The sequence below is a fragment of the Myotis daubentonii genome, chromosome 15 (assembly GCF_963259705.1).
Source record: "Myotis daubentonii chromosome 15, mMyoDau2.1, whole genome shotgun sequence".
Lineage (NCBI taxonomy): Eukaryota > Metazoa > Chordata > Mammalia > Chiroptera > Vespertilionidae > Myotis > Myotis daubentonii.
Window position 1 is genome coordinate 48543410 of NC_081854.1, and position 11821 is coordinate 48555230.

The 11821-nt window shown below is 40.7% G+C and overlaps 1 protein-coding gene across 1 annotated transcript; it reads left to right on the forward strand.

Moving 5' to 3' along the window:
* Positions 1–211: 211 nt before the first annotated feature.
* On the forward strand, positions 212–1663 carry LOC132216394 (N-acetyltransferase 8-like). Its single transcript, XM_059665545.1, has one exon. It carries the CDS (start codon positions 228–230, stop codon positions 1011–1013), a length of 786 nt encoding a protein of 261 aa, XP_059521528.1. The 5' UTR covers positions 212–227; the 3' UTR covers positions 1014–1663.
* The last annotated feature ends 10158 nt before the right edge of the window (positions 1664–11821 follow it).

The window sequence follows — 11821 nt, forward strand, 5'->3', positions numbered from 1 at the left end:
AGAAGGTACGTTTTTATTTTAATCTGTGGTACAGATGAAGAAACGGAGGCTCAGAGAGGTTAGGTGACATGTCCAAAGTCACACCACTAGAAAGGAATGGAGCCAGGATCAAATGCAGTTCTTTCTGCTCCTATACCTTCTCCCAGGGGCTGTGACCTACTTTCTCAAGCAGCAGCAGAAAGACGAGCCCTTGAGCAGGGTCTCTCTTGTTCCTGGAGGTGGGAAAGATGAGGGTTTTCACATGGCTTCTTCTCTCTTCCCCAGGGTTCTCTCTGGTGGACTTTGAGACTCAGACACACAGGTCTTCCATGGCTCCTTACCACATCCGCAAATACCAGGAGAGCGACCGCCCCTGGGTCCTGGGCTTGCTCTCCCAGGGCATGGATGAGCATGTCCCCCGCACCTTCCGCCACCTCCTGAAGTTGCCGAGAACACTTGTGCTCTTGCTTGGGGGGCCCCTCGCCCTGTTTCTGGTCTCTGGTTCCTGGCTCCTGGTCCTCGTGGCCAGCCTTACCCTGCTCATCGCCCTGAGGTTCCTTGCTCAATACCCCTGGAGCCAGTTTGTGACCAACAGTCTGCACACGGACATGTCTGACATCAGCAAATCCTACCTCAGTGAGCCGGGCTCCTGCTTCTGGGTGGCTGAGAGCGAGGGGCAGGTGGTGGCCATGGTGGGAGCTCTGCCTGCTGAGAAGCCCACGGCGCGGAAGGAGCAGTTGCAGATGCTCCACTTAAGTGTGGCCTTGGAGCACCGGCGCCGGGGGCTAGCGAAGGCCCTAGTCAGGACTGTCCTCCAGTTTGCAGCACACCAAGGCTACAGAGAAGTTGTCCTCACCACCAGCATGATGCAGCATGCCGCCCTGGCCCTCTACCAGCACTTCGGCTTCCAGACCACGCGCCAGTACTTCTTCACCAAGAGCTGGGCGCTAATCGCTGTCCCTGAATTTCAATTAACCTACTGGCTGCCCTCTGCTCAGGACTCTCAGGCACCAGGGCAGAGAGAGGGCCAATGATCTGTTTCCTGATTAGTCAGGACGGCCCTGCAGCAGTAACAAGGGAGCCCCGAGATCTCAGCAGTACAGGAAGTTTGTTTGTTAGCATGGAAACCCCACAGGGATGGCCATGGCTCTGACCCTTTCAGCCTTTTTATGTTGTCACTGTTGCATTTATTTAGTGACACAAGAGTATTGCATAAAATCAATCACAAACGAATAATAAACATTTACTTAGCTATTCATAAAGAACATGCCCTGCCTCTTTTAAAATAGTGAGACATTTGCTTAGAATTTTAAACATAATATAATATGGGGTAATTGAGGATAAAATTATAATGAAGGTAATCTAAAAGTAGCTGAGGTTATAAATACCATCAGCTCTCTGATATAAATGGATTGCGTATTCAATTTTGTCCTTGACAGAAAGAAAAGCAAAGGAAGCTTATTGTTTTCATTGCTTGACTTAGGGAGATGTTGGAATAGAGTTGCTCTTTTGTTCTATGCAAGTGAATAGAAAATAATACTTCTTATGCTCTCTAGGCATTATAAAAAGTTGTAGACTGCTCAATAAGCAACTGTATGCTTTAAAATTTAATTATCAATTAATAATCTAAAAAAATCTTGGGTGAGAATCCTTTAAAATATTCAGATTTATAACTTTCAGAGAATAAAAATACCTCAAATGCAATTTTCAATCAACTTCAATCCTAATCACTGATTTAATATTATTACCATGGATTTTGACAAGTTTTATACAAGGTTATATACCAGGTTAAACTCTGAGGAACCAAGGTAAAGCTAACTTATTCAGGGAAATGTTGTGATGTATCTGATCCCCTTCCTCCATAGGCAGAAATCTTTTTGCAGATTACAAATTATCTATGTTTAACTTCTAAGGATGAACACCTACAATCTCTAGCATTTTAAAAAGGCATCTACCACTACCCCTTTGTCATTGAGACAGATTTTTGTCTTTGTCACTTGTGTGATCAATGCTGTTCATAATGTTAATGAGAGATTATCTTCCTCCCACAAATATTTTCCAGGGTTTACCAAGTACTATCCATTACCCGATTATGTATTCCATCAGTCTTTTGGGAGTATAAGTGTAGGTAAGGAATCCACATGTAAGTGCCCAGACAAAGCAAGGAGGCTCATGTTCTGAGCAGCATGAGGGGCAGAGAGGTTCCTGGAGGAGAGGTATTAAATATGCAGATAGTAGTAATGGGTCATGATTTAGCAGGTCTTGTTGACATAAAGTTGGTCTGTAACAGCTGGACTGCAAGGTTCTCTCTCAAATTTGTGATGTTCTCACAGATTCACATCCTTTGCATTATTCCTTGGCCCCAGACTTCCTTTCTAACATGAACTAGCTGTTTTACAAAGTAGGCACCCTCTGAGTGGGTAACCTCAAGTATGTATGTCTGCACACACCCATTTTCACAATCAGAAAACACAGGGCCTTCTGATTATGATGGATTAAAGTCATCCTGTATCAATATCTCTAATAATTGAGAGGTTTTTTTTTTTTTTCTCAGTCTGATTTTTTTCTTCTTCTTCATTTCTCAGCTATTACTATCACTGGCTTCTGTAAACATTTATTTGGCTTTCCATGTATGCTACAATTTTGAATTAAAATCTATACTAATGAAAAATCCCATAATGTACATTTCATTGTTCTGATGAACTTTTGCCAATGTTGAGAAGGACATGTTTCACATACATTTAAGTGCTTGAATGTGTAGCTTATAATGTATAGTAAAAAAAAGTACATTCATATAATACCACCTCTACAGGTACAGGAGGGAAGGATGCTATGGAAACTGGTAGACATTTAAGTGGTGGTGGTGGTCATAGCACCTCACATTATTTCAGGGGTTATTTTGTGTCAGATTCTGTGGTAAGCACTTACAAAATAGTCTTTTATGGTTACTGATCTTTTTAATCATCCTTTTACAAAATGAAGACAAGAAGGCAGAGACCAAGTACACTTTCCAAGGCACTAAAAAGTTTGAGCTTGCAATGATCTTGGATCTGTTTGGCTCCGAGGCCTGATGTTCTGATGCCCCCTCCATCCTGGCAATACCAGTCTTGCCCAATATTTCCTTATATTATAAAATGGATGTGGAAAGAGAAGTTCAAATATAATACACATCTCTGACAAAGCACATAGGCTGCGCACTCACTTACATATTGGTGATGTGCCATAACCAAATTGAAGATGTGAGCCTACCATATACTTCCTCTTCTCACAGTCATTTGTTTTGGCTGCTGTCCCTTTCTTTCCTTTCCTGGTTCACCAGCCCCTCTTCCATGCCACATCCTCTTATTATTTTCTTCTACACCCCTCCCCCTCAGATGCCTGGATGGGTTGTTTTGTCGCTAGGAACGCCGGATTTAGTAGAGGCCCTGCAGAACTTCTCAAATAGGTGCCCTCCCTAACCTGCTAGGCCTCTCCTTTTATCCTCTAGAGCAGTGATGGCGAACCTTTTGAGCTCGGCGTGTCAGCATTTTGAAAAACCCTAACTTAACTCTGGTGCCGTGTCACATATAGAAATTTTTTTGATATTGGCAACCATAGTAAAACAAAGACTTATATTTTTGATATTTATTTTATATATTTAAGTGCCATTTAACAAAGAGAAATCAACCAAAAAAATGAGTTCGCGTGTCACCTTTGACACGCGTGTCATAGGTTCACCATCACTGCTCTAGAGTCTCAACCAGTGGGTCACAGCCATCGGAAAACACATATAGCATATCAGATATTTACATTACGATTCATAACAGTAGCAGAATTACAGTTATGAAGTAGCAACGAAAATAATTTTATGGTTGGGGGTCACCACAACATGAGGAACTGTATTAAAGGGTCACGGCATTAGGAAGGTTGAGAACCACTGCTCAAGACAATGTCAAAAAACAAGCAGGACTGATGGCTGGATTCAGGGAACATAAAAATAGCACCAGTCTCTATCCCCTTCCTTTCGTTTTGAGAAAAAAAAAAAGTATCTGAAATCCTTATTCTGAAACATTTAAAGTAGACTTACACACAGTGAGAACCCAGCTTGGCTTGCTATGTGAATAAATGAAAGGTATGCCACATGTCTTACAGGAAGAAAACCTGTCACTGCTGCAATCGCTCTTTGAATCTATGGAGCAAATGACCTCTTTAAGCAAAGCTTCGGATTCCCCAACGCGAAGTGCTCCCTTGGGGGAGCAGTCCTCACAGTCCCTGACGTGACGAAGTGACTTCCCCACAGATCTGCCCGTGTGGGAGGGCGACACGTGGTTTAATTACTGAATAGGCTCTCCTTCCCGAAGGTGTCTTTGGGAGATTATATGAAACAAGTCTCTTCACATTTATTCCTGAAAGTGTCAGTGCTGCACATCTTTTCATTATTTGCACACATAAATCGAGAGATGGATCCTTGTCCAAATGTATTTATTTGAGTAAGATCCTGGCAGCTTTGTCTTTCTTTCTTAAAAAAAAAATAACAACAACACAACTCTGTTGCTAGTTTCCTTTGGGGGGAAACACGTGCCAATCACTTTTAGAGCCAAGTTCACCTGCTTGTGAGCAGAAAGTGTGGTTATTCTTCCTAATTGAATACCTGTTTTCCTCCAGTACTTCTTGGTGCTCTAGATGACTCTTTGGTCTCTCTTTCTCCCTTCCCTCCTCTATGGGCTTTCTCTCTCATTCCTTCCCTCTCTCATTTTTTCTTTCTTTCTCCATTCCACAAATTTATTATACATGTACTAGAGGCCCGGTGCACGAAAATTCATGCACTGCAGGAGGGGTTTCCTCAGCCCAGCCTGCCCCCTCTCACAGTCCAGGAGCCCTCAGGGGATGCCCTAAGCCACAGTCTGGCCTCCCTCTGCCGGAGGCGACCAGCCAATCAGGGGAAGGCACCACCCTCATTACCCCCTCACTGCTGCTGTCTCTGCCTGAACCCCAGGCCTCACAGCTGCAGGGGCTCACGGCTGCCTGAGCCCTGGGCCTTGTAGCCACCATCATGCCTGACTCCCTTCAGCCCTCACAGCCACTGTGGCTTTATCCAGAAGGATGTTTGGAAGACATCTGCTCTAATTAGCATATTACCCTTTTATTAGTATAGATGCTAATCCCAAAGCTGGAGAGTATATTAGATATACTAATCATAGCCCATGTAAAAGGCAGATTCTGCCTGGCCAACTTGGCTTAGGGGTGGAGCATTGATTGACTTATGAACCAGAAGGTCACAGTTCAATTCACGGTCAGGGCACACGCCTGGGTTGTGGTCTTGATCCCCAGTAGGGGGAGTGCAGGAGGCAGCCAATCAATGATTCTCTCCCATCATTGATATTTCCATCTTTCCCTCTTCCTTCCTCTCTGAAATCAATACAAATATATTTTAAAATAAAATAAATAAAATAAAAGGCAGATTACATGCATTTATGTTATCTTATATTTAACTTACACAACAACTGTACGCAGTCAGTTCTAATATTATTCCCATGTAAAGATAAGGAAATGGAAACATTAAGACATTTAATAAGTTGTCTGTGTTCACATGGCCAAGAAGAAACAGAGCAAGGACATGAACCCTGGATTGAGCCACAGACCCCATACTATTTGGTTTGTACAGATGCTCCTTGATTTTCAATGGGGTTACATACTGGTAAATACCGCATGTCAAAAATGTATGTATGTAATACACCTAACATACGAAACATCATTGCTTAGCCTAGCCTCACCTCCCTCAATGTGCTCATAACTCTTGCATTAATTAGCCTGCCACTGGGCAAACTCATCTCATGCAAAGGCTATTATTATAATAAAGTCTCAAAAGCTCATGTAATTTATTGTAAACAGTATCAAAAAAATGTTGGCAATATAGCACCCTGTGGAGTACCAGTTATTTACCCTCATGATCACCGGATGCCTGGGAGCTGTGCTCACTGCTACTGCCCAGCAGCCAGAGCGTCTCCTACCACATACATTAGTGGGAAAAGATCAACATTCAACATCCAAAGAGGATTTGTACTGGACACGTGTCACTTTTGCACCATCATAAAGTTGGAAAATTTTAAGTTGAGCCATTGTAAGTTGGATATTATCTGTATGTATTAATATCTAAGGAAAAAGAAAAACACTGGCATGTTACTTTGAGAATTCTCTTCAGTAACTCTCATGACTGGGTTTATCAGGATACTCATTTAAATTTGAATTTCAGATAAATGATACATTTTTAAAATGTGTCACCAATATTGCATAGGACATATTTATATTAAAATTGTTTTCAACATTTACATGAAATTCAAGCTTAACAGTGTGCCCTATTTTATTTTATTTTTTGGTAAAATCTAACAGTCCTACTCATGATAGGTGGGAGAGGCAATTATTATTTTTATGTTGCATATATTTTTATGCTATTTGTTATTTGTATTACATACATCACATTGGAAGAGTGAGGCTCAGAATTCCCATGGCCTAAGACCTAGCCAGTGATAGAGTAAAATTCATATCTCCAACTGCAACACACTGTGCTATTGTAATAAATCCAGCTTTGCAGAGACATAATTTAATAGTTCCACCCACAGACACAGACTGGCATTTCATATACAAAACTGATGACATTACACAGGTGAGATGGTTGTGAAAATGATCACTGCTATTTTCCAACACATCTCCAAAGGGCTATCAAAGAACAGCGATCTCCACCTCATAGGTGAATGAGAGAAAATACTTTACAAGTACTGGAGTTTATTATTCAAAATACTGAAATAAGAAAAAAAATCTAGCATATGGTTTGTAGAGGTTGGAATGCATAGCATCAGGAAGGAAATAAACACACAGTTCCTTTCCTCCTTCCCAGTCCCTTAAAATTGAGCTCAATGAGAGGAACCACACCCAATGTTGCAGTCTGTTCACTAGTTCTATGAGAATCGCCTGAATTATGTAACCACTTACATTTTTTCAATGAAACCCTATTCCTTTTTCACACTTCTTTCCATCAATATATTCACAAAACCAGAAAATAAAAATAAAGGCTTTTTAAACATTATTTGCCCTATTATTAGGACTGGAAAATGTGGTTCTTAAGGAAGTTCAATATCTAGGTCCTTGGAAAAAAAGGCTATCTTTTTTGGATTCCTTTTTTTGGTGCTACTAATTTCATCTCTAGTAAGAAGAAATCAGGACATGGGATGGCTACACTTGAACTAATCTGAGCCAACTAAAATGTCTAGACTGCATATTACAACTCAGAAGTATACACTCTTTCTAGATATGCTTATTTCTGCTTCTTCAGGAAGATGTATTCTCCATTAGGGCAACTGACAGATTAGGAATACTCATTTTTGGACCTCCAAATTATGGAATAGGAACATATATAAGAGCCTCTTAAAAACAGAATGAATGAATTAATAGATGAATGAATGATGTTAGAGAGTTTTGAGTGCCATGGGCCATGGAAAACCTTTGACCTTGAAGTAGGCAAGGCAAAGGCAGCAGAGAATAGTTGATACTCTTTAGACCAGCACCATCCAGTAGAATTTCTGTGGCGATAGGAATGGTCTACATCTGTACCTTTCAGTATGGTAACCACTAGCCATATGTGGCTATTGAGTATTTCAATTTGAGAAAAAGTTTTCATTTATTTAAAATTAAATTAAGTGAAATGTAATGTAAAATAGCTGCATATGAATAATGGCTACCTTATTGGACAGCATAGCTTTAGACTCCGCAAAGGTTTCCAACTCACCCTACACTCCACACCCCAATCCCCCCCCCAAAGAAAATAACCTTCTTCTTTTATAAAATCCCATTCCCTAATTCCCCATAATTCATATAACTGATTCTTCCATTCATCAGTGGTCTTTAGTGCATGATCCACATCCTAAGGCCTTTCCTGATCATGAGATTTTTGAGAAGCTTTAATGTATACTAGTAGCTCAAGGGTGCTCCCCAGTATCCATCCCTACCCAACACCATCTGAATTCTCCTCTGTGCTGTAGTTGCCCTATCAGTCATTTGTATTTCTCTCTAGACCAAAATTATTTGAGTAGAGTGATTGAACATTGCTACTGTCCAACAAGTGTCTACTATGTAGAAAGAAGTAGTTGCTTAGTATATGTTAAATGGGTAACTAAATGGAAAAAGAGGGTGAGCAGCGCACCAGCCCACTGTGAGTCCCATCTGTGTCTTCTTCCTCATGATTGGCTCCTGGGATTCTGCCTAATCCATAAGACATCCTACTCAATGACTTCACTTTCTTCAAGACTACACAGCTCTTTCTCCATAACTCTGTTCTTTTTATAATGAAGACCTCTATGTTTCCTTAGAAAGGAGACATTTCCCATGAAGACATCTATTTGTTTAAACAATGTCATCCCAAACCTAGTACATCCCAGACATTATTATCTATGTTAAGTATTTGTACTTAATGAGATAGACAAGATTCTAGCTCTCATTAAGCTTACTTTCTAGTGGGGAAGGAAGACAATTGCCCAATAATTGTAGACATTAACAAGAAGTTTTTGATAATGGTGAGTACTCTGAAGAAACAGAATTGGACGAGATGAGGAGTAAGGGGAAGAAAATATCACCAAGTATGTAGAGGGCTCTAAGAACAAAGGGAAACAAAGGGGATTCTCATCAGTTATGTGTCGAAGCCCAGATGGTTCTCACCAGTAAAACTTCTGCCCTTCTATTATCATTCTTTTTTCATTGATTTCAGAGAGGAAGGGAGAGGGAGAGAGAGTTAATCGGCTGCCTCCTGCATGCCTCCTACCAGGGATCAAGTCCACAACCCAAGCAATGTGCCCTGACGGGGAATTGAACCTTGACCTCCTGGTTCATAGGTCGATGCTCACATAGGCCAGCCACATTATCTTTTTAACCCTTCCTGTATCTCCCATAAATATTCCACGATCCACATTCCTTCTGACGCCATTTGTGTCCCTACTGTGCTTCCCAGGTCCTTTTGGCATTTTGCTCATAACAATTTTTTAAAATTCTTTGTGATTCTTGTTATAATACAGTGTCCTTGACTTCTCTTACCTTTGGAGCCACCATTCTCTGAATAAGAAGGGTTTGTGGTTTTGTTTCCTCATTCCAGGCTTAAGTTGCTTGATTTTGACTTGCCAACTGATGCCAGTAAAATTGAGGAGTAAATATTCTTACATAAACATCCTATACAGTCATCAAATCAGGGGAAACCACTGTGTTGAGAGCCCTCCTCCCTTGGAGTTTGCTGCCAATGGTCCACAAATCTTATTGCAAGCAGATTTAGTTCTCTCATTCTTTTCCAGTCTACCCTATTATTTCAACCTTTTGGGTTTTTTCCTCAACAGTTGCAGTTAGTCTTATGACTATGTTTCTTTCATTAAAAGTCTATACTTAACAAAACCTAAGGCTTTTTGTGTGTGTGTTTCTTTTTGGTAATTAGTATGTTGCATAAAATTTGGAGGAATGCTGTGGTTAAAGCATGTGTCTTTGATAAAGAAAATGTTTTATTGTAAACTGCTTATTTTGCTACTTTCTTTTAAATACTTAAAAAAAATACTTTTATAGCACAGCAGGTCAAAAAGAGGAGTGCTCCTCAAATGAGTGTATGGGAATAGGAGGGAGGTATATATACACTATCCTGCCAATGTCTCCCTTCATTAAGTCTAAAAGAATTTTAGGATTGGTTTTGTCCTCATTTGTCTTGTTTCCTCATGAAAGCAGTCTTTATTTGGCTTGGGGAAACTGGGGTTTTCTCTCTATTTCGTAAAGCTGTTTGAAAAGGACCGGTAGCCTCTTCTGAGTGTTTTGTATGCACCTCTTTCTCTGATAGTTAAGGTGTTATAAGGAAAATCCCTCTGTTACATCCAGGGACCATCCTTCAGATATTGTAAAGAGGCTCTGTCATTAACTATTGGTGAGCTGAAGAAGCATCGGAAAAAGGCAAAGCAACGGAGTAGCTAAGAGCTTGGACTCTGGATCTGGGCTGCCTGAGTTCAAGTCCTAGCTCTGTGCTTATCATAGGGTCTTAGGCAAGACATGTAACCTTGATGGGTCTCCTTTCCCCATCTCTTAAATGGGAATTTTCAAAATAGAATCGTGGGAAAAAGAAACCTCATAAATTTATTATGGGGTAAAATTAGTTAAACTTAGAAAATACTGGGAACAGTGCCTGACACATGCTTCAGGTTCTGGAGATTAGCACTGCTTCAGGTTCTGGAGATATTGGGTACACAAAAGGCAGACAATAATGTCGCACAGAGCCAATTTATTCATATAACTCACAGATAAAGCCCAATGCCACCTTCCATGACTTTGGTTTCACTGGGGGGCTCTGGAATTTTCTGAGTGTCAGTTAGAAATCAAGGGCGCAGAGCAGATTGGATAACGATGCCACATAGACACAAACATCTCACTCATCTCCTCTTCTCATCTCCTTTCCAAAGCAGACATTATTAATGGAGCAGGCACTCTCTCTGCAGAGCCGAGATTTAATTTTAACTTTCCAACCCAGACCGTCATGTTGGCAAAGGGGGGTGAGATATACCCCATCTGCCAATGGGAGAAGTATCAACATTTGCATGACCATTTTTTTTAATTTAAATTTATTGGGGGTAACATTGGTTAATAAAATGATATAGCTTTCACCCTAACCAGTTTGGCTCAATGGATAGAGCACTGGCCTGTGGACTGAAGGGTCCCAGGTTCAATTCCAGTCAAGGGCATGTACCTTGGTTGTGGGCACATACCCAGTAGGGAGTGTGCAGGACGCAGCTGATTGATGTTTCTAACTCTCTATCCCTCCCCCTTCCGCTCTGTAAAAAAATCAATAAAATATATATATTTTTTAAAAGTCTATCAGTGTAAGATGATAATTAGGGGTTGAAACACAGTTCCAGTTGATCTCATTGGAAAATTCTATCCCAGGGACTTAGTCTGATCACGTAGTAGACTTGACCAGTGCTGTCGGATCCAAACCCATGAGACTCGCATTCAAGGTCATTTTAGCAATAGGAGTGTGCTTCTCCCCTTGCTCTGCCATATGTGATCCCCCCCCCGCCCTCAGGATTATAAACAATATGTATTTAACAACTAGAATAATTCTACTGAAGGAGGCTTCCAGCCTTCTGAAGTGTGACATTACACCTTCAGATAACTCTATTAAAGCATTCTTCCTTGTAATGGATCCAAGTAACTTCTATTGCCCCTTCATCTGCCTGCCAGATTAATATCAACTGAGACTGAATTTACTGGGGTTACAGCTAGTTGTAGCCAGCTCTGCTTTTCTGCTCTCACATTTTGTCAACAAATTAACCATCCACAGACCTTCAAACATTCACCCAATGGCACAGATCTTTAAATCCTCTGCCATTTCAGTTTCCTTACTCTGAATACCATCTACTTTGTTGATTGGTGTCCTTTAAAGCTTTCATCTCAGAGTCTCTCTTTTCTATATTCAGTAAGTATCTTCTTTTATCTTTTGCCTTACACTTCCATAGATTGATTTGGGGGGAAAAATACTGTGTCACTCACCTGGTTTCTTAAAGGAACAATTTAAACTGGTCTCTGAGAACATTTTCAAACCATCGGTATGTCTATAAAAAACATCAGTCCAGCCCAGCCACAGTGGCTTAGTAGTTGAGTGTTGACTTATGAACCATAAGGTTCAATTTCAGGTTAGGGAACATGCCCTGGTTGTGGGCTTGATCCTCCAGTAGGGGGCATGCAGGAAGCAGCCAATATTTGATTCTTTCCCATCATTAATATTTCTATCTCTCCCTTCCTTTCTGAAATCAATAAAAATATATTAAGAAAAAAAGAAAGAAACCTGAGTCCA

What these genes read in the sequence shown, in the direction of transcription:
- LOC132216394 (XM_059665545.1), top strand. Translation starts at nt 228, where the DNA reads ATGAGGGTTTTCACATGGCTTCTTCTCTCTTCCCCAGGGTTCTCTCTG.